Source organism: Strongylocentrotus purpuratus, unplaced genomic scaffold (genome assembly GCF_000002235.5).
Source record: "Strongylocentrotus purpuratus isolate Spur 01 unplaced genomic scaffold, Spur_5.0 spur5_contig_862, whole genome shotgun sequence".
Lineage (NCBI taxonomy): Eukaryota > Metazoa > Echinodermata > Echinoidea > Camarodonta > Strongylocentrotidae > Strongylocentrotus > Strongylocentrotus purpuratus.
In genome coordinates, this window is record NW_022145571.1 from 378,839 (window position 1) to 402,761 (window position 23,923).

The following is a 23,923-nucleotide window of genomic DNA, read 5'->3' on the forward strand; positions in this document are numbered from 1 at the left end:
CACAGAAGGAAGCAATAAAAAAAAAACAATTGTCTTCTGGAGAGGGGCACATTCTTAGAATTAGACCTATGCAACTGGGTTTTCTTCTCCACCTCCTTTGGTTTCCCATTTGTTTTCTTTCTCTCTTCTTCTCTCTTTCTTCTGGCAAATTTACAATATGGTTAATGAGAGTGAAATTCCCCAACTACAAAGGTTTTTTTAGCTTGTTGTATTATTGTAGCAAACTTTTTGTTTAAAGGTTACACATCGTTTTTCCAAAATTTCATAATTCTGAAATGTAGTATGAGCTAACGTCCCAATACTCCTGTACCATATCCAATCAATTTCAAACCCACTTTCTTCCGGTCACAAAGCACTTCTCAATACAAGTATCTCAATATTATTTAGTTGCAAATGCCATCTAAAATTATCTTGTTAGTTGCGATTAAAGGACTTTCTCCTTTTAGCCTGAGCCTCTCCACCTCACATTTCTTCCCTTTCAAACTGTCTGTCAATATTTTTTTAAATTCATTCCTTCCATCTCAATCCATCCAGGAAAGCTCTCCATGATTAGTGGTTCAATCAAACTTTTGATGAAATCCTTGCAAAATTTACCGGATGCATTATCAAAAAAGAGCCAAAAAAGTCTGCTCATCCCGTTCCAATTCCAATCAACCCCCCCCCCCCCCTTGAGTAAAAAAAATAAAAAGGCATCTAACAACATTCCCCCCCCCCCCTTTGAGTAAGAAAATAGGGAAAATAGGGGTAAAATCGGGGGGAAAAAAAATGGATTTTTTTTTTTTAAGCGGGTAATTATCAGGCCCGATAACATCATCGACACCAAAAATGTTCAATAAACTGTTTTTCAATACCGATTCGTCATTTCTTGACTTTTAGAAATACTAGTACTTTATGCATTCTGCAAGATACATGCTATAAGAAAACTGTAGCATCAAAGAAAAATTCAGGGTTGCCAATTTGATAAAGAAAAGCTGACCAATCTTGCAACTTGCTTTGGCATGCATTCTCATACAACTCTCAAACACAGTTACTTTCAATACAACACAACATGAAAAGGCATTGAAAGCATCATATAATATAGGTTATTTGTTTATTTGTAAAATATTTACATATATAGACATATGTCTGATTATAAATATATACATGCTGATGGTTGTTGATATACTAACATGGCCAGTACATGTACAAGCATTACAATTTATAAAGCTATATATTTAATTGATCTCTTTTTATTTTCCTATGGAACTATTTTACATAAACTGGAGTCACCAACTAGAATCGTTCTTAAGACGGGATGTGAAAGTGCAAGATATTTCTTTGATTAAAGAGAAAAATTGTATTTTCAAGTAAAGGTTAAGATGTAACGGAAATCTTTTATAATTTTTTATGAAACTCAGGTGAGAAAGGAAGGATTGGATGACACAACTGCTTTCTTGGTTAAATGGGGTCCTTTATCCTCTCCATATTGATTCAACCTGCTTTACAATGAGATATGGAGAGGGGTGATAGGACAGAAACAGAGAGAGAGAGAGACAGAGACAGAGACAGAGACAGAGACAGAGAGACAGAGACAGAGACAGAGAGAGAGAGAGAGAGAGACAGACACAATGAGAGACAGACACAGAGAGAGATACAGAGACAGACAGACATACAGAGACAGATAAAGAGACAGATGCAGAGAGAGAGAGAGAGACAGAGACAGAGAAAGAGACAGACAGACAGAGAGACAGAGACAGACAGAAAGAGAGAGATAGAGAAAGAGAGAAAATAAGGAGAGAGGACAATGACGTATATATATATTAACATCATAGACTTTGGCGGCTTGACACTATTTTGAATTGTTGATGGCAGCCACTTGTGAAAGTTTCAGGCTTTAAAGTAGTCTACGGGAGGGGGGAGGTGTGGCCTAAATATTTTCTTGACATTCAATTTTTCCTGGGCCTGGAACATGATCTAGGATAACCTGCTCAACCCTCTCCAGGGCAAACATGGAGAGTAAACTGTTAACAACAGAATAATGAAAATTATTTTCCTTTGGGAATACAAGAATTGCCTGAAGGGTTTCAAGTCACTGATGAGGAATGGTAAGATCGTGGGGTCAAAAGGATTTTTAAAATAAACCCACTGATGTCTGGTCTAGGCCATTTTAAAGACTAGATAGCTTTAGAGAGTCTGCTATTTGTAATGTTCTTGGGCTTATTTCTGTAACCTGGCATGGCAAGCATAGTCTAATCACCAGACCCTGGATAGCGTCATGTGCTCTTTCCACATTCATACACATCATAACAACTTCACTGCTCCTGTCCTCGTTATGTTAATGATCTTCAGTGATCGCAGAGTCTGAAAGGGGACGAAAAGGAAAAAGAGCGTACAGTATAGCAATCTGTATCTGTTACAAAAAAAGTCAAAAAGTATCTGTTGAAATAAATGGTCTTCTCAATGAATAATGTTAAAAGGTGATCAGTACAACAGCTATTGAAGCTCATGAAGAACGCATCTCCATAGCTCCTAAACCAGTTACAATTCAAATGATGGTACGGCTTATGAGAAAGTCACTGCATCACAACCAGCAGACTGAAATGTTGAATAGCTTACATTATGAAGTAGGATATACATATACAAAATATATACTATGACATTACTTTATTTAGATTCATATTACAGCATACTTCTCCCTTTAAACATTGAAAATAAAGTATTACCCAATACAATTACTTTCTTATTACGTCTTCTCACTTCTTTATGAACCTATGTATAATATACTACACTCTGTTAAATTCCTGGCAAATGAGAAATTTAAAACCAGACTTATTCAGTATAGAATTCAGGCTCATTGAGCTCAAGCATCCTCAGTAAATAATGCATTGGTGTTTCACTCAGTTTGAGCACTCTCACATTCCAATCATTTACAGGTAACATGCATCTCAGATTTAACATTGTTAAACAATGCCTTTAATCACTTACCTTGAGTTTAGCTTCTCCTGTAGCCCCTGTTATCTTCATACCCATCTTACTCATGTCAGGTACACTCAATGCAGCAGTGTTCCCTTCTGTCTTGAAGTGATCATGGAGTCTACTGTATACCTACATGTACAATGAGAACCAAATATTGAATTAACTGTCTACAAAAGAATTGAAAATTGAAAACAATGGCATTCTAGAAAATGTTGGGAAGCAAGATGAATACCACGTTCTCTTAAATATGCTCACTCAATATTGATTCAATTTACTTTGACAACTGTCATCTAATTTGCATAAATAATACAATCAAAACTAAGTACATTTTGATCAGAAAATCAAAATGTATTTTTATCTAATAAGTTCGCTGTCCACATGTTTGTGTATATTGCCGCGCCAGTGTTCCACCAAATATCAAATTAAATCCTAAACTCTTCTCTTGGTGGAACATCAGCAACACAATATACACACAGAAATCATGAATTTTATTGAATTGAATAATCTCTTGAAAATCAGTGCATATGAGAACACTGGACGTCTGTGAGACAGCATCAGGTACTGCCTTCTCTATCTGTAGGGCATTCATTGCTTAATTAAGCTTGACTTTATTGAATTGAACAATTGAACAATCAGTTGGTGTCATAGAACCTCCTGTACGTCAGACAGCTTCACAATGTATTGCACACAGTACCATGCTTGATGATGGAGAGGTAGAAAGGTATTAGAGGGGCTATGGAGTGGATTGAATCAATCAGCCAGTTCACAGATGCAATCTGCGCATGGGCAGATGAAGGTCATTTGTACCAAAATGGTAAAACCCACAGAGATGAATACTGGATACGCGCTCATGAAAGTTATGTAACATTATTCATTTATGCACCAACGGTACATTCTATGATACGCAGGTGGAAGTATTCTTTTCAAGAAGTCAAACAAAAGGTATTCATGAAGCACATCTAGGACTTTGGCAGTTATTATTCTAAGATGCTCAAAGTGGAACTTCTCCATGTGTAAAAGATCTGTGGATATTTGGGGTCATTTGTACCATGTGCTATCTGTTAACTCCCTTATTCTTTCATTGATAGCAATGAAATTGAAACTGACAATAATTATACAACATGTTAAAGCCATTACAAAGATGGGTGCATTCATTTCTCACCCTGTTCACATCTTCAAGCTTTGCTCTTGCCCTAACGAGATCTGAGACTGATGTGAACTCCTCTTCGGTGATAGGGACCATGTCACTAGACTGGGCTCGAAGCTCTGCTGGTGAATGACCTGTCAAATCAACAAAATCAGAAAAGAATTTGTGAGCTTATTAATTCATTATATCATCTAGACCAGGCCTGATCTAGACTATAACATAGTGCTTAAACAGTAATACCCTAGTCATCATATTTATGTATGCAAAATACATGGGCACCATCTCCACTCCCTGGGTAGTGTTTCTACTATACATGTCCAGCATTCCAGCATAATAACTATTGCCAATTTCTATCATGCATACATTCAATTATAGGGGCTATTATCTCTGATGTATAGAATAATGTTATCTTATATACTTCACAGAAACACATCTGCACTCTTTTCCCAACAAAATAAACGTTGTATTTAATAGCGAAAGCTTTAATTCATTACACTACAAGAAAAACAGAAGTGTCTCATGTTGCATCTATATGGCAGATATCATGAAATATTAACTTCATGTCAAATGTTTTATCGAGATGTGAAAGGATTCTGAAAATAGCATGGTACTAATGTAACATATTATATCAACATGTACAGTATGTACACTATATATGTTAATTAAAGGATTCCTTTAAAAAAAAGGTATTTTAGTCATGTCAAATGATGTATCTCTATGAGGAGGATTCAATTTGGTATTGCATCTTTTTATCTACAGGTGAAACGGTTCCTACTAAAGGCAGCATTATCCTATTTATTGATGTCATTCATCGTAGTTTTAATATTGTATAATTATTTTGATGTTGTACAAGAGCGCCTTGAGCAGTCTTTTAGAATGGATATGTGCGCTTTATAAATTGACATTATTATTATTATTATTATTATTATCTACATCATCTTCATGGAACCAGAAGGGTGGTAACTCATCATTCTACATAGAGATATTGCCCTTCTGGTTCCAAACAGACAATAACCCTAGGAGAATTTACGAAAAGATTCACGAAATACAATCCTTCTATACATCAAATGTTATAGCTATATGTGAAAGGATTCATGAAATAGTATCTTACCGATGTCAAATGTTGTATCAATGGGTGAAAGATTTTCTTCTCCCTCCGCAGTGTGTAACTCCTCATCAAGCTGCAAAGGCTGCAGTAGAAACACAAAGTATTTGTCATAAAATATGCCAATTTTCAGCAGCTAGAAACGACATAGATGTTGAAACACTTTTACTTCCCATCAGGCATCATGTTTACTAGGAGTGAAATTAATTCAATTTCAATTTCAATTTGAAAGCAAACAAGGCTAAATAGGGAGAGGGTGGGGAAGGAGGTCAAATCGTCATCTTCTTTTTACATTGCTTTCCCCAATCTCTCTCACAGCTTAAATGTTTCATTAACACCATAAAAAAAAAAAATCCATTACTGTTATTCTTATTGGTTCTGATATATAGAACGTTTATATATAAATTTACTGTACAAAACACTCAATATCAGTTTTACATCACCTCCCCCCCCCCCCCCCCATTCAAAGACGACTGTTAAATGCTTCCAAATTTTAGTTATAACCATTCTAACTGAAATTACATTGACCTCACAGAAAGTCATCAAAACTGAAGTATTTACCAAATGAAATGAAACCTGACTTACTGGTACACGAGTCTGTTCTGATCCTGGTTGAGATGAGGTTGAGCAATGAGCTACAGGGGCAGGTGCGGAGGATGATACCGGTATACCAAGGATGGACTGAACAAGAGCTTCTTGCTCGGATATATCTGGGAGCTGACAACAAAACAAACGTCTTCAATAATGAAGAATTCAAATCAAATGAGTATACATGAAAGGAGACAAAGGAGAGAGAAGAAAGCAAGAAATGGAGACTGACAAAGAGAGACAGAGAGACTGAGAGAGATAGAGAGACTAAGAGGAGGAGGGAGAAGAGGTACAGACAGAGAGACAGACAGAGAGTGGTGAAGCAAGAGAGAGAGAGAGAGAGAGAAGGGGGGAGAAACGTTTAAATATGTGGCATGAATCAATATTTAATGTAACATCACCACTGAATAACGCTAAAGTAGAGAAGATGTCATGTATCAATGGAAGGCGTGGTTTGCAAAGAACAATCCCAATGACAATTTGTCTTTTCAGAATAAACTGATAAAGCTTGATGCAAGCCACACCTCAAGATAGATTGTATAATGGGGCTTTACTTTAGGTAGCCAAGCTCTTTATGAACTAGGTACCAAGCACAAATGACCCTCTAAATCCAAAATCTTCACATCTTAGCCATCCATTAACAGACACAGCAGGATTGGTGAGCCAAAATTTGCTTATATGACATTGTTCAGGACTTTATTTAGTCAAAGCTTTTGGGTTACAGTTAAGTTATGGTAAGGTTTTAGGTTAAGCAGAGGTTTGATTATGGTTAGGTACATGTACATTGTTGAGGATTGGGTTGAAAGAAAAGTGACTGCGAGCACTTATTGTTCAAGCATGTGTCATACAATGACAGGATCCCTTTGTTTTGACAATATTATGAATAAATGAGTGTAAATTCCTGCTTTCAAGGCATGACTAACCTCTGTGCCTGATGTTTGATGAAGCCTCTGTAATGCATGTGAAGCTGACATAAGCTGTTGTTTGATACCAGAGACCATCTCTTCCTGTGCTTTCTTGATACCTTGAGCTTCCTCCATGATGCTCTTATAATCATGTTTGACTTGCTGCAGTCGCTGGCTAAGCTCAAGGGGTGAGGTCTGCAAAACAAGTTAATCATACATGCCTTAGGGTTCTATTCTAAACACATTCATGGCTTAGTCTTAATTATGTACAGTGTATATTGAACATTTTATAACAAATGTCTGAAAACATACATTTTCTTCCTGGGATATTGTTTGTTTGCGTTTAATGTGATTTCATTTCAACCATATTGTACTTCTTTTTGTTATATATTTTAACAAAATCTTTTGTAAAAGCAATTTTGTAAATGAAAACATCATTCCTATGACTCTCTTTCACAAAAGGCATATACACTGTAGATGGCCGAAGAGACAATTCATTTCCAGTTAAGGATTCAATCCCAATCACTAATACAATCATTATTCTAGAAGAAGGGTAACAAATTACTCCCTAATAGCCTTGGTAAATCATCCATACTTACAACAGTTCTAATACAAAACTTTTTAAATCTTATGAAAAGTATTTGAAAGAGAGTAACATATTAGGTCTATTATTAGTCATCTTGACCAGTTAGAAACAAGTTGATTTATGTTCAATAAACAATCCAGGGTGATCTTAGGTTCAAAAAGTATTAACTACAAAGAAAAGGACTGATAGAAATCTCACAACCAAGATCAGATCCTAGTACACATATCTTGGAAGAAAGGACAAGGACAAAAGATTCTTACCTGATCCTTTTCTTGGGCTCCTTCTTGAAACTCACTCTCAACCTTCCTGGACATGTATTCTACATCAGACTCGGCCTTCTGAAACTAAACAAATGAATAACAATATTCAGTCTAAAAGAAATCCTTGTTGACAAGACCATTTTAGGTTTCGTTTACATCACATTCAAGCTTCATGCAGGCAAATTAGTGCCAACTATTACTAAGGATAGGTGATATCAATTAGGGCCAAGTTACTGACCTCCCTTTGCCCGCTACTGTTTACACTTTATGCTATAGTAATAGTATAATTGTAAAGTAGGTTGATCTATCAATTTGTCAACGCGAAAAAACAACAACTATTTTCGAGTACACCGCATGTATTTGCGTTTCTGGCAGAACAAAAACATCGCACCGATCACAAACTCTCAAAAATCTCACGAGAACTTAAGCTTGACTGAGAAGTCAGCGTTTTTGTAATTTAAATCCTATGTTAACTCATTATCATCAGGAACATGTGAAAGGTAAGCAAATCGTAATTACACTGGATGACCGGATTCTAGAATCAAATAATCACGAGTTGGGTACATTCTTAATTGATATCAAAGTGCTTTGACCTTTATCTGTAGGGGCGCTGGTCGGAGAATAAGGATCGTCCGCAAAAATAAGCACCGTCCACATTTTCGCTGACAATTATGATTTCCCATCCGCGTGTTGGCGATGCGAAAAACGGATTTCGCAATGATTTTCTAGATGCATTTTACATTGACTTTATACAGAGACTTTCACGTTATGAGTGATAAATCTCGGGAAGACAGACACCCTATAAAAGTAGACGGTGAATTGGGGGTATTTTAATACGCCGTATCTGTTTTTCACATCGGCTCGCCAGCGCACAGTTCGGGAACCTGAAGAAACCTGCAGAGCGCCGAAGAAAAAAACCTCCGCGAAAATGCGGACAATCCAAATTTTTAGGACGCGTTGACGAGGAACATATGCGGACAAATTGCGCCCTAAAAAATAACGATGCGAAAAACGGAAGTTGAATCGATGATTCACGTCCATGGATCAATCGTCGGGTTCAGACGAAGAATCACCCTTTTTCCCATCAAACTTCAAAGACTTTATTTTTAGACTTCTTAAATTATCAAGTGGTTGGAACTTGGAACGATGCCTAGATCTAGAGGAGCCGAAAAACATTGTAAATCAATATTTTAATTACTATCTTTTGACATTTCGAAAAAAAGGTGACCCAACCCGGTGTTTGAATCGTTTTCCTGTAGGCCTAGGCCTACGAGCTCCGACGCCTTCGGCATCGGCGTCGGAGCTCCGATCCCTGGACAGTTAGTGGCAGTGCATTGCACTCTCGCGCTCGCGACCGCTCCACTATTTTTTTATCCCGACTTCAATCCCGTTCAATTTACATAATTCTAAATGGGCAACTACCATTGCTTCAAGCTTGTCCACCATCCTCTCCATCTCTTGTGCTTGGTCTCCACTCATATTTGCCATGTTCTCCCACTTTTCTTCAGTTTATTAGACCGAAAATCTCGCCGAAACTAGAAAATCAAATTTAATCAGTCCGCCGGGTCTGAAAACTGAAGATAGTGAACTGTGGTTTACCTCGAATTCATTATGGTATCTTTGAAACAATCAATAATTGAACCTTTATCTGTTTAGAGATCAGTGGTTTCCACACATGCACGCTTTTACTGTGAGAGGAAAACAAATAGGCATACTCTGTCTGTGAGAAGAATTTTTCTCACATTCAATCTTTAACTGTGAAAACTTCTTGTCTTTATTTTGCTTTGGAATCAGAATTTCCTGTTCGATCTCAATCTGAATGAAAAGACTAAGGCCATCACAGGCAAATACAGGGCGTATCATAAAAAAGGATATTGAAGTTTAATGACGATTTATATGAAAACTACTGATTTCATAATCAAGCATTTTATTCTGTTGTAAAGGACAGAATGTCCTCTTGTTAATGACACCCCGATCATACTACTACTGTCACAGTTGACTGAATAATCTGTCCACCATGTGAAAGGTGCACTGTGCCAAGTTTGATAACATTTCCTTCTTAGACACATAATCCACTCATTGTTCAGCATTTCAATATGTCTGGGCTGACACAAGCACTAATCTTTAGAATAATGTGAATGCTAACTTGTCACAGTGCACCTTTCACATGGTGGACAGCAATGCTTTGTTATTCAGTCAACTGTGACAGTAGTAGTATGATCGGGGTGTCATTAACAAGAAGACATTCTGTCCTTTACAACAGATATAAAATGCTTGATCATGAAATCAGTAGTTTTCATATAAATCGTCATTAAACTTCAATATCCTTTATTATGATACGCCCTGTATACCCAAGGCTGCGGGGCCTCCCAGATCGAAATTCCAATAGGATCCGATAGCCTATTGGTTTCAATAGGGAAAGTGAAATATTGGACCAACAGAAACCAATTAAAAATATCTATTGGACCAACACCAACGCACAGAAAAATATGCTGATGGACCAACAGAAAGCTTCTATTGGACCAACATCCATCCACGTCTTCTGTGGGTTTCTGTTGGTCCATTAGATAGTTTCTTCTATATGGGTTCCTGTTGGTCCATTAGAGATCTTTCTTTGGGTTTCTAATGGTCCCATATTCTTAATTCCCTATTGAAACCAATAGACCTATTGGTTGTTACTTGTTAGAGGTGCAATAGTTTCTGTTGGCTTCTATCGGTAAATCAATAATGATAAATCAAAAATCGATTTTAGCAACTGTCCACTAAAAAGGTATATTAAAAACTCAATTGCATTAACTCCATCACAGAGATCACTTGAAGTGAGTTTATTAAAAGAATGTCCCTTTTTTAAGTGGAGGCTTGTACTATCCCTTACAAAAAAGTTGTATAGAATTCTATAGAACGCTGTATTGAACTCTATAACATTCCAGATTCTCTATAGAACTTTTAAGGATTCTCTATAGAAAGCGGTTTCCTCTATAGAATTCTATAGAATAAGTTTTCTATAGATTTAGATTTCTATAGAAAAGTTAATTTTCTATAGAATTTTTAAGGTTGTCTATAGAAATCAGTTTCCTCTATACAATTCTATAGAATAAGTTTTCTATAGATTGAAATTTCTATAGAAAAGTTAATTCTCTATAGAATTTTTAAGGTTGTCTATAGAAATCAGTTTCCTCTATAGAATTCTTTAGAATAAGTTTTCTATAGATATAAATTTCTATAGAAAATTTAATATAAAAAATGGCGTCCCCACTTCTCTATAGAATTTTTAAGGATGTCTATATATAGAAACTTTTTTTCTCTAAAGAATTTTATAGAATAAGTTTCCTATAGATCTAAATTTCTATAGAATTCTATAGAATTTTTTTCTATATGAAGATATGTATCTCATGCATATTCATGATAATTTGCATGTTTTCACAGAAAATGTAATTATCATGATCTGTCAAGCAAATGTGACAATTAACATCAATTTTGTGATTTATATTTTCTTAGTCAATTATTGTCAAATATAATATTATGTCCGATTTTTTAAACATGTAACTTAAGACGTAAAATAGATATATTAATATATGTAATTTACTAACCAGTAAAAACATGTATAATTTTGTATAAGATCTCCGCACTACTTAATTAACAATATACTCAACTGCATTTTGCTTCAAATGATCTTTGTGATGGAGCAATTGCAGGAGTCTATATACATAATTATGGTGTAGTCGGTGGCCAGATGTCATGCAATATTGATTATTAATAATCAATTGATTGCTGGTCGCTACTGAATAGTAAACTGGTTTTCAACTGGTAAAAAATGGTCTATAGAATTATTTACAAAAAAAGTTCTATAGAATTCTATAAAAAAAATCTATAGAATTTCTATAGGCCATTCTATAGAATGTTTTATAGAGATTCTATAGAGGTCCGTTACAAATTTCTATAGAATTTTTATAGAAAAGTGGCCCACTTTTCTATAGAATCTCTATAAAACATTTCTATAGAATTCTTTACAAAAAAATTCTATAGGATTCTTCACAAAAAAAATCTATAGAATTCTATAAAACAAATTCTATAGAATTCTATAAAACAAATTCTATAGAATTTCTATAGGCCATTCTATAGAATGTTTTATAGAGATTCTATAGAGGTCCGTTATAGATTTCTATAGAATTCGTATAGAAAAGTGGCCCACTTTTCTATAGAATCTCTATAAAACATTTCTATAGAATTGCGTATAGAAATTCTATAGAATTTTTTTTATAGAATTCTATAGAACTTTTTTGTAAGGGATTCTAGATAATAAACATACATGTTGTGTCTTGGTTAGTTCGTTCGTTCGTGTCTCCTTAGATCAAGATCAATGTAATCTTGATCTCACTTGCTACAACCGGCCGTGTCAGACACGTTGCCCCGGGGTACGAGATAGTAATCTTGGTTAGTATAATCATTATAATCAATATATCTATTGCTAGAACGTGAATGTAATTGTAACATGGTCAGACAAATAATCTATTGGTCATTAGTTGCCGAAAGAAAATAAAAATCACAAAATTGATGCATGGTCATAAGTTACTTAACAAATTATGATAAATGTAAAGTAATCATGAATATGCATGAGATATATTAGGCTGTTGGTTTCTATGTTTCTCAATTCTATTGGTCATATTGGTTTCTATTGGTCCCATTGGGTTCTACATTGTCTCATTGGTTTTCTATTGGTCCTATTCCTATTGGTTTCTATTTCTATTGGTTTCTATGGGTGCGATTGGTTTCTATTGGTTTCTGATGGTTTGAATGGTTTCTATTAGTTGGATTCAATTCTATGGGTCCAACAGAAACTGATAGACTCCAACAGAGACCAATAGAATTGTTCTAATGGTCTCTATTATATGGGATTTTCGACCTGGGCTATATCTCAACGAACTACATCCCATAGTCTCTCAGTCTCTATTTCCCTCCCACTCCCTAGTCTCCGAGCTATATATATATATCTCTCTCTCTCTCTCTCCCCCCCTCTCTCTCTCTCTCCGACCCAGGCTCCTCCTCCTCCTCCTCCTCCCCCTCTCCATCTTTTTCTCTTTTGGTGATATTTTTCAGTACAAAGTGCTATTATGATCAATAAACAATAATACCTAAATACTTTTTCTTCATGTGTCATATGTTTATACAATGTAGGCCTACTGTACTCTTGTCACACCAAGAATCCCAATTTTTACTTTTTAATACCTATTATTATCTTATTGTCTTCAAGTACAATCAGATGCCTTTGATTTTGCAATAAAGATAAATACTGTATTATACTATCATCAAAAAGTGGGCCTAAACACAATACATCGTTATTTATTTTTCACTGTCTTGAAATTGCTTCTTTACCGTCATCTGAAAGGTACCATAAAATCATCGCTGAAATATCAACCCGCCGTTTCAACATAATATAAAGAATTCTGATTGGTTGACCTCAATGTAAACGTCAGTTTGATCAGCTGGCAGCGGTAAATACGGAAACAGAATGTGCCCTCCTAACTTTTAAGCCTTAAGGTAAGCAACTTCTAAAATGACATTTTATTACAGAAAAGAAAGAATTGATTAAATTAACTTCAGGGACATAAATGCTTTGCTCTTTTGTCTTATATACATGTATATTAATTTGAATAAGGCCCTGAATAACAGCTTGAATTGCATGCCCTCGCGTTGTGCCACTTCTGAATGTGGAGTTGTGTACAGTGTTAGTGATCGTGCATGTGATGATCTGTGTGTGTGTTTACATTCATTGTCAATGCGTACGTCCGCAGCTCAGCTGCATGCAGCATTCAAAAAGGCAAAGGCCAGGGGCAGTATTTTAGATTGTAAGTTTTGTCTCATCTGTTGTTGTATCTTCCAGACATAATAGAGTGCTAATATTGTTAAAAGTTGGTATTCTGCAAATTATCTTAGCCGGCCTTATTATTAATTATAATCTCTTGAATTGAAGGACAACCGCGCCTCTAATTCTATCTTATCTTTTTCTTTGAGTTTGACACGCCCATTTTTGTGGACCCTACCAAATTAGTACCAATCAATACCAATCGATATCTATTATATATAAGCATGATAAGTACTAGCTAGTACTAGGTCAAAAGTTTGAGCACAGGCAAAGCTCAAAGAGATGTCAGAAAAGAAGACAAAAGTTACAACAATTTTCAGAAAACCAACTTGGTCTAGATCTATAAAACCAACAATAACAGCAAAGATACAACAATATTAGAGATAAAACAAGTTTCAGAATACCGCCTCAGGCCAAGCTGAATACAATAATTCATGAAAACATAAAAACATGGGGTTAGAAGCCCCTGAAGAAGTTTGAAAATAAACTTGTGGTTGGGGCACCAACCATGACACATATATCAAGAAATTAACAAAAACAACATTAACAGGAAAACAAATATACCGGGTATACAAAAGTATTCCATGTAATGCATTTTCAAAAATGAAACGCAACTTCATCTGTTTATCCAATGAGAATCACAGATTTGGTCAGTTCAAGGAATATCATTTGATGTAAGGAGTTGAGAGTTGCATTAAGATTTATGGCATACCATACCCCTAGAGATAGAAATACACCAGCAAATTACAATGCTTACTGTTTTCACATTCTTGGCTTTAATCCTGCTCTTTCTCTCTCCTTCTCTCTCTTTCTCTCTCCCTCTCTATTTCTCTATTTCTACCAGATGAAGCACCGCAGCAATAAAGTGAACTTCTTGTCATTTTCATCTCGGCGTAAGAGAAGAGGCAATCGGAGGAAAGTTAGGGAACTGTCCAAAAGTCTGTCAGACTCAACAAATTCAGGACTCGTTGAGGAGAGTGGTGCTTCATGTACTATGGAGATTGATGTCTCTCAAATGTAAGCCTTTCAGTTATTGTAATGATTCCAGACATCTTTAAAAGTTGTAATTGATTTAGTCAAGATTATCACAAATTTGTAGACTTGCAGTTTCCTGGAACAATTTCTATTGGTTCGGATCATTTTGGTATTTTTACAAGATAGGAATGATAGCTGATTTGAAACTCTTTGGCATCTAAATGCAAGGTATCCAAATTTGACAATTTGTAGTCAGATCTACAGTACTGCATGTAAATCATTCAAACCTAGAACAGGTGCCGATAAATTTAGCTCCAAGTGTAAAAGGAGATATAGTTCTGTATGCATGTAATTGCTGATAGGCTGCCAAATTATCACATTTCGAATACTGGTACATTGTGGAAAGTGCATTGTTATACAAGTTTTGTACAAAGTCTTGTGTAATAAGTTTGTCCCCGTTTAGCACGACCAGTGACGAGAAAAAAAGAAAAATTGATTCTGAAACCTTTTTATATGTCTATGGCACAGGTTACTTGATGATGATGGTGATGGGGATCATGTCCAGGAGTTAGATCATTCATCATCATCTGCTGGCAGTATGATTCCATTCATAGATGCAAGCTCTTGGCTAGGAGCGGCTGGAGAACTGAGTCTAACCAAGCTGCCATCTGCTCTGTATCATGTGTGTAATTGGTGGAAAACCAAAGTGAACGAGGTAATGTAATGCAACAACTTTTTTAACAATTTGTAGAACACTGCTCTGAAGGCATTAGTTAGCAGATACATGTACCTTTGGATGTTTCTGAAGCTTGGAAGGCTTTAGCATGGTGTTTTGCTTCTTTGTAGGTCTTTCTGAAATCACACAGGACGTGGATCGTAATATAATGAAAAATAATAATATTCTTTTTTTCCCAGGCAAGCCTCCCTCAGTAATTAATCAAAAAGGTGTATTATTTTCTTCACAAAGTGTAAACTTGTGGTCATTTCATTATTTTTTTAAATTCTAAGATGGTGAAAGCTATGAAATTTGAGTGTTTAGTAATTTGATAAAAAAAGGTTAAGAAATATAGAAGCATGATTGTTGTCTTCTTTATTCTTATATCCTCTTTATTTCACTAATATACTTATCTTGAAATAACTGACTTGAAATTAAGTGTTACTATGCTAATTGTAATTTATAATGACAGAGTAATGAATATAGGATAAGATAGAACAAATTATTTGCTTGAATACTACTACAGAGCTTTGAGCTGGCGAAGGATGTAGTGTTTCCATCTCGTGTTTACCGGAGAGAGCTTTATGCCACTCAGGAGCAGATTAATCTCCTACAAGAACAGCTTCAGAGAGTCAAGCAAGAGATGGAATCTAAGGTAAGGGGTTCTTATATGGAAGCCAGTATGAAGATTTCATTCATTTTTTTCTTCTTTTCATTCTATGATTTATTTATGTATACACATACAGTGTACATGTATGTTATAGGCCTATCCTTTAAACAAAAAATGTTTTTAAGACGTCTGTCAAAATTCTCCTTTTAGATCATTGAATAAAATAAATTATATGTATATGTTTTGACAACTTTCGCTGCTGTAAAGAAATGTGAAAACCTTATTAAGTTTGTAAGAGTGCTAAATAATATTCAACTGTATTTACATGTACATACTCATGTCAAGAGAATAATTGTTAGGCATGGTAAACAAGAAATGTGATGTGATATTGTTTATTTATTATGGAAAAAAAACTCTGGTTTTCCCCAATTACTTCCAATGTTTTTGTGATTATTTTGTGTCACATATTTCAGAACTCTACTACAAACATTCCTGCAGTCACAAGTTGCTCCCATTGTTGCTGTCCACTACACAGCTCTACCACCACCACACATACTGCACTGGGTACAGTACATCAACTTTTATCATTATCACCAGGATCCTCAGCTCCACCTACTCTACCACCACCAGCAGCAGCAGCAGCAGCACCACCACCACCACCACCACCAGCTCTTATGCCTCCCCCTCCTCCTCCCCCGCCGCCCCCTCCTCCTCCAGCAGTTGCACCACCCAAAGACTGGAGACTAAATCTACCAAAGAGGAAAAAAGGCTCCACCAGTGGCAAAAAGGTAATTCTATAATTTGATTACAGTGTACAATTATGTGAGTCATGGATCTCTTGTACCATGTGGGTATGTAGATCTGTGAATGAACGGAGGATTTGTTGCTATGCTATCTACTTTTCCACTCAATAATAATCAATATCAATATCCTATTTTAGGTGTTACTATTCCTAACTGAGATTCAAATTATAATCCAGGTATTTACTAATGGTTCATTTCATACATGGATCAAAATTCCTTTCAGTATGTACTAGTATCTCCTCTGAAAGTTCTATAATACTTTTGCCAGAAATTTGAACATCATTATGGAATAGGGATTGGATTAGCCTCACACCCAAACATGAATATAAGCTTGAATTCCTGCTGTTTTTGTATAGTGTCCCTGGGGGGGGGGGGGATACTCAGATTTAGTTTGGACGGGGGTGTGCCGCTCAAGCCTCGAAGCCCCTTTCTATTATTAGGGGTCATTCTTCGGGTGTTTGCCAAATTTTGGAAATTTTGGAAATTTGAAAAAACAAAACCATTTTTAATGATATTTTTGTTATAAGTGGGACTCATGTTTAGAGATTTTTTGTGAAAAAGTGACCCATTAGAGCGGCACAACCCTGTATGTCCTAATATATGAGTACCCCCTCCGGGTATAGTACTGTACAATTTTTATTACATTGAAGCCTATCGTTGCAGAGCATACATGTACATGTAGCCAGCAAATCATTATGATGGTCTCTTTCTAGCAGTGATCCTAGCAATCTATTAGAGTTTTTAGAGAAGGTACATATCTAAGCAGCTTTGTGTGCATGTGTTATTAGATCCGCAAACAGTACACATCACTTATGTGTGTTTGTGAATACCTTATTATTTTGTCTTTTCACCAAAACAGTTGATAATGCCTTTACGCTGTTTCCGTTCATATCTTTTCCGACCCTAGGAATCCAATACGAATCCTGGGATTTCTTTGGCTGACATCAAAGGAGTGAAACTAAAGAAAGTGGACAGGACAAATAAGGTGAGATCATATTATCCCATTGCCTACAGAAACTGATTGCTCGTGTATTGCCCAGCGCCCCCCCCCCCCACTCCGGGGTCAGAATGACCGCATGCGTGTTACCAAAATGTACGGTAAAGGGTACTTTTCATGCGAAAAAATCCGGCCCGAGAATTGTAAAAAAAGGGTGTATTTGACTTTTCACCCAGAGATTTCTTTAAAAAGGGGGTGTTTTTCTTTTTTTCTCTCAATTCTTTGGACTCCTGAGAAATTAACATAAGAAAAAGAGGATCATGGGGGACCAATGGTTACCGATTAGAGATAGTTTTCTATGCAGAGGGAGCAAGTAGCTACAAGTAGGACAGTGGGGCTTTAATAGTCTTTGGAGCACCTTAGTAAAGCAATTTAAAATGACTTCACTGTTAATCTCAGATAAGTGGTTAAGGTTGAAATCTGTGCCTGGTGCATATTCTATTCAATACAATTCATCACCGGTCAGTCTCCTCCTAATCCATGTCATGATGTGATAAGAAGGCATGTGGCAGGAATCAATCCTTGAAATGGACGATGATAAACTGGTAGAAGTTAAACTGTAGAACTCAATCTTTGAGATTTATGAGATATTGTTGAATATAAACAAGATTTGATGATGGTAGTATGTTCTCATCCAATCAAATGCCTTGATTTCGGTAGCTTTTAACAGTTATTGTAACTTATTAGTTTTATGAAACAGGGCCATATTATGCTGTTTGGTAGTCACCAAAGTGTAAAAAGGATTTTTTAATTTTTTCTCTGAATCTTTTTGTTACATGCAGGTATACTACAGTATATATTCATATAATTGGCTTCTATTAACTAAATATTCCTTCTGTAATAAGAATTCAAAATAATATCTCAATGACGGGAAAAGTTACCAATGATTTGACTGGTTGAAGAAACTACACACATGCATGTGCAGGGAACCCTAGTCGGATGTGCATTTCTTTTTTCTTATTATTATTTTTTTCTTTGTTTTTAATGTTATCCCTGTATTTCATTCCTTAACAGTCTACCGACAGAATGCCGGAATAACATGTTATTGTTGATTATATACATGTATACTAGCTGTAAACGAATATATTTGTATGTGGTTATTTCCATTCCATAGCCTTTGACCTAATGTTGTGCTGGTGGTGCACTCTGTTTCATGATGACTAATGATCTCTCAGCACAATCGCGTGCCTTGGGCCCTTTGAAAAAAGCATCGTACCCTAAATTCATAGACACTTCCACGAAATACATGTGTTGAACCAATTTAGTTTTCTATGATACATACATTTGATGGGGTGAAGTGGAGCTATGTGAAATAGTCCCCTTTGTTCAGCATTCCAGCTACATCCAAATTAAAAGCAAGAGACTTTCTTAACATTGTTTTGCTACTGCCATTTCCTTTGACAGAAGTCTGGCTCCTCTACAGCAGGTGGTGGTGGTCCTCTTGTAACATTGTTAGATCTTCAAGCTGTACAACTCAAGAAATCCTTCAAGTATCCAACTCAATCCACTCAAATCACATCTCCCATGAATCTTAGGACAAGGTGAGTGTTTATCAAGGAAACCAATCTCCACATAATATGTTGCTCTGCGATGCATGTTAGGGAATCCATGATGCTTTCCAATCACCTTAATACTTCTGCAAAGAAATGATTGAATAGACAACTATGATTGCAACAGTTGACACCCTTATTTGGACTCACACTCGCATGAAATATGGAGTAAGCAGAAGTTAGCTACAAATTGACTTCCATGCTGCCTTATAGTCGACACATATGAAATATATAAAGGCAACTGTGTCTACCTTTGGATCACATGAAATAAAAACAGTGAACAATGATATACAGTTAACTCTGCATTACTCCAAGTCGCACAAATCTAATTTTCCCTTTTAAGTTGAATCAATTTTCCTAAACCAATCTATGCAAAATGTGTAATTTACACTTCATAATTTGAACTATTTTTTGCTGTCTCAAAAGATCTGATGCATAGATGAATGTAATTAGTTATCGAATAGATTTTTTCAACCCATATCATGATAATTTTGATGTTATTAAATAAAACCTTTTCTCTTTGTTATTTCAGTATAGTATCAATAAATATTGAGCACATATTAATGACATTTTAATGGCATAAATTTTCAGGCTGTTATATAAATGTACCTTGTATTTTGACAGGCTATCATTAGAGGCAATAGAGTTTAGGACCTCTCTGAAGAGGGTTGGCTTTCCCAGGAGTCCAGGAGGTACCCCGTTACGCACCAAGCCTGCTGAAAGTGGAGTGGGTCTTACTCCTATCATGACTAGGGCCCTCAAGAGGAAATTTAGGGTGAGTAAATTAATATGCTCTTCCTTGTGATGAAGACAACTTTAATGTAGATCATATTATCTGAGGTACTTATTTATCCTGAACTGTTTCATGAAGCATTCAGGAAAGCTACATGCGGCCCCTCCCCCCCCCCCCCCCGAATAACATTTGCACTGCGTCAAAAAGAAGTATTTTCTTTTTTGTATTTCCCAACTTCCAAATATATGCTACCCACGCTGAGGTTCTTATGATCCCTGCATATAACATATATTTCTCCAGATTGAGGTGCCTGTAAAATTCAATCTATGTAAGTAACTTGTAAGAATTGTAAAGCCTTTTGAATATTAATAATTGAGTTGTTCTATTGCAGTCCTGAACTTCATGATTTTCGTCTTTCTATTTCAATTGAATTTTGTTTTTGTTTTATTGTAGAGTGTGACAACTCCTCATCGATCACCTTGTAGTAGCGATACATCACCTGCCACGCCACCGGGGTTTAGAATCTGAGGTCAAAGGTCACCCATCCACCATTCAGAAGAGAACACTTTACAACTCTACACAACCAAATATTTCTCATGTGACTATTGAGCTTGTTTCTACATGCTGAGTTCATAGCAAAAATGAATAAGGAGACATCAAATAACCCAAGGGAGATTTGGGTATTTGAAGAAAAAAATTCTTCACAGTCAGTGGAAAATGTCCTGTTTTGGTAAGCTTTCACTCGCTGTGCTGCAGGATTCTTCTGACCTCTGTCATAGCTGGCACTGATGAATTATAGTGATGGTGATGATGTTGATTAGGATGTGGGTGATGATAATGACAGTACTAAGATTTATAAAGGTGATAGTGATAGTGATGATGATGATGATGATGGTGATAGTGATGATGACGATGATGATGCTGATGTTGATGTTGTTGATGATGGTGATGATAATGACAGTAATGATAGTTTTGATGGTGATGGCGATGACGATGATGATGTTATTGATGATGGTAATGATAATGACAGTTATGATTGTGATGGTGATGGTGATCACTGAAGAGGTTCATCTGATTGGTAATTTAACTTAATTAATTTTTTCTTCATAATCAGTAGAAATTGTCCTGCTTTGGTAAACTTTCACTCGCTGTGCTGCAAGCTTCTTCAGACCTCTGTCTGAGGGAGCATTGTCAAAAGACATTGGCCTTTACTCAACAAGATGTTTTACTGTTCACTTAGAATGTATTTAAACTGCAATATCTCTTTGTAGAAGTAATACATGAAGCTTATATTTTGAATACATTAATGTGCCAAAGAAAGCCATACATCAAGAGAGAAAGATGTTTTGATGAATCATACACTTTAAGGTAATCTTGAGTTATGGTACTGAGGGAAAATAAAGATAAATTCTTCTAGAATCATACGACTCCTTTACTAAATGTTCAAATGAATGATAGGGATAAATTGCCAAATAATTTTGTTATGAAGAGGCTTTATGTTGACAAGTTGTCTTAGTGTCAGCCTGTGTGTAAAATCATTTGATCCTGCTTTATTTGTATTAATTCATCACACAAACCAATACAGGTGGACTCATGACTTAATTATAGTATATGACAAGTTCAAAGGTCAAAGGTCAAATCAAATGTTAATCGTAGTCTCTTATTCTAATATCTATACAAGGTTGAGTTGTCATCAAACAACATATGCCTGTACTATAAGTGCATTTAGTCAGTGAACCGTCAGTTTTCTCATGTTAATTCAACATGGCGCCAGATAGTGTTTTAGTTCACTTTGCGCTGTAATGACACATACATGTACATGTAAATCTTGTATTATCGATTGCTGTATATTTTTTAAATGCATGTACACAAACATTTGCAAATGGTCATTGGTATTTAGTGATTATAGGCTAAGTTATATTGGACATACAGTTGCATTGTTCCAATTATATTTTTGATATTCCATATTTCTATTGAAGATTTTTTACATTGCTTTTTTCCTCTTTTCTATTGCTGATGTATTTTGGATGGTCATGTAAATATTTTATTTTCAAACATAGTATGTCAATTTACTCATGAAAACTCATAGATATGTTTATTTTTGGGGTAATATCTTGCTACATGTATTATGCTTATAGTGATTGAGTCATGGATAGTGAAAGTGGGTTCATGGATGATCACTTTATCAAGCTATACTTGATAAAGAGTTATTCACTTTGCCTTTTAATGTAGGTGGAGTATTTGGCTCCAGGAATTTCCTGTTTTTTCCAGGAATCTTACAAATTTCTTGTGAGTAGAGGATACATTTTAACTACATGGAATTCATTTATGTATTTTACTATGACAGGCAAGAATTCACATAGTATAAACTTTTTTTGACAGAGACATTATATTCGATGAGCGGAGGATAAGATTGTATTTATATTGAATGCATTTATGGATGTGTTTTCTTTTTCAGCAAGTTTGATAACGTATTAGCGAGCAGATGTAATGTATATTAATACATCCTTGCATCTGATTCATATGTTGTAAGTTTCAGAGGCAAGCCCTTTGGCCATGCAGGGCACTGATGCCAAATTTGTTTGAAAGTAAAAGAGCATGGCTAATGTAGTGACTTCAAGGTAAAGTGTTACAATACATATTAATAATAACAGTAAAAAACATGTACTACTAAATTCATGAAGCACATGATATGTACTAGCTTCTCGATGTGCTTCTTGTGTATAAATAAAGTCTTTCAGAGTTTGGCCTATTTTTATTTCAGTACATATGCTTGAGATTAAAAAACCTGTCTTCCATTCAAGTTAGATATACACACACGTACGATACAATGTATTAAATGTTGTTGGTTGAACTGCAGGTTTGTCAGTTAAGTTTTAAATGTTTTGTTAAGATTAGAATTTTCGCTCATTAAAGAAGATCACAAAAGACTAAGAGTTTTAGTAGTTAAATACTAGAAAATATCTTGCGCTGGGATTGTAGATTCTTTAACTTCAATCTATCACATTCATTCAATGATGACTTCATTTTTACAGGAAGTAGTGGTATGGTGGCTCAATTGAATTTGTAGCTGATATAACCTGTGGATGTACAATTATGATGTATTTTGTATTCATGACATTCATTGAGTCACAATACAAGTGGTTTTCAATTACTGTCTATTTATGCTACTACTGGATCATTGGTGCATTATTTAATTATGTGTATATATATCAACCTTTGAGCATTTCTATCAAATTTGATGTAAAGTTTTTGATTTTTGCGTTATTTGTATTATAATCATTTATAATATCTAGAATTAGTAAAGCAAAAAATTATATACGTATAAATTGCCTAATTAGTGTTTGTACAATTTTTTTTAAAATTATACTACAAATTTCAAAGAACTTTGGCCTCCACCATATGTCAATTTTGACAGTACTAATTTATCATGAATAATATGCTTCATTAGATAGCGTATGGCATGAATTATTAACTACAGCAGATTATATGCAATTTTTATTTGTGCTTATATATTTTAGAGTTAGGTTTATGATAAAAGTTTTTCTGTTATTACTCAAAAGTTGCAATAAAAAGCTCTATTTAGCATTTGCTTATGATCATATTTGAAAAGAATGATGTTCATGTCGTTTTTGATTGACTTGGGCTGATTTGTGTGGGGTTAGAGATGTGTGTGTGTGTGTGTGTGTGCGTGTGTTCATATGTGTAAGAGTGTCTGAGAGGGGATGTGCTGAGACGTTGGCGACCATGGAGTGCCACAACTCTCTGTCCCATATTCTATGAAGTAATTCATTCTCCCCAAGATCAATTCCATTTTCAGAAATCCCACTCCTTGAGCTACTCATCCACAGAGTCCTCCTTCTACCCCAACTCCTCCTCCCCCTCGATTCTTCCAGTCAGTGCAAGATTTTCCAAACTATTCTTTCGAATAACATGACCCCAAAAAATCAATTCCTGGCAAAAAATTTACACCAAATCGCACGAATTGAGTTTGAAAATTCGACTTTTCTTCAGCTTGAGGAGCACAACTGACGTCCGAAAATTCCAGGTCGATCAAGCAAAAACAGAACAAACCAAAACAAAAATTAACCAAACATAATGTGAAAATTAAAACAAATGAGGACACAAAAA

The 23,923-nt window shown here is 35.5% G+C and overlaps 2 protein-coding genes across 2 annotated transcripts; one reads left to right on the forward strand and one right to left on the reverse strand.

Moving 5' to 3' along the window:
* Nucleotides 1-1,797: 1,797 nt before the first annotated feature.
* On the reverse strand, nt 1,798-9,149 carry LOC100894033 (spindle and kinetochore-associated protein 2). The gene is made up of 8 exons (XM_003725925.3): nt 8,969-9,149; nt 7,547-7,630; nt 6,719-6,895; nt 5,793-5,924; nt 5,214-5,292; nt 4,118-4,236; nt 2,965-3,084; nt 1,798-2,340 (listed from the first exon to the last, which is right to left on the reverse strand). The coding sequence occupies exons 1-8, from the start codon at nt 9,032-9,034 to the stop codon at nt 2,281-2,283; spliced, it is 837 nt and encodes a 278-aa protein (XP_003725973.2). The 5' UTR covers nt 9,035-9,149; the 3' UTR covers nt 1,798-2,280.
* A 3,841-nt stretch (nt 9,150-12,990) lies between these two features.
* Nucleotides 12,991-22,532, forward strand: LOC100888679 (proline-rich protein 11). The gene is made up of 9 exons (XM_030972024.1): nt 12,991-13,084; nt 14,254-14,426; nt 14,913-15,099; nt 15,626-15,754; nt 16,183-16,497; nt 17,420-17,497; nt 18,914-19,050; nt 19,684-19,834; nt 20,246-22,532. Exons 2-9 carry the CDS (start codon nt 14,254-14,256, stop codon nt 20,318-20,320), a joined length of 1,245 nt encoding a protein of 414 aa, XP_030827884.1. The 5' UTR covers nt 12,991-13,084; the 3' UTR covers nt 20,321-22,532.
* Nucleotides 22,533-23,923: the final 1,391 nt, after the last annotated feature.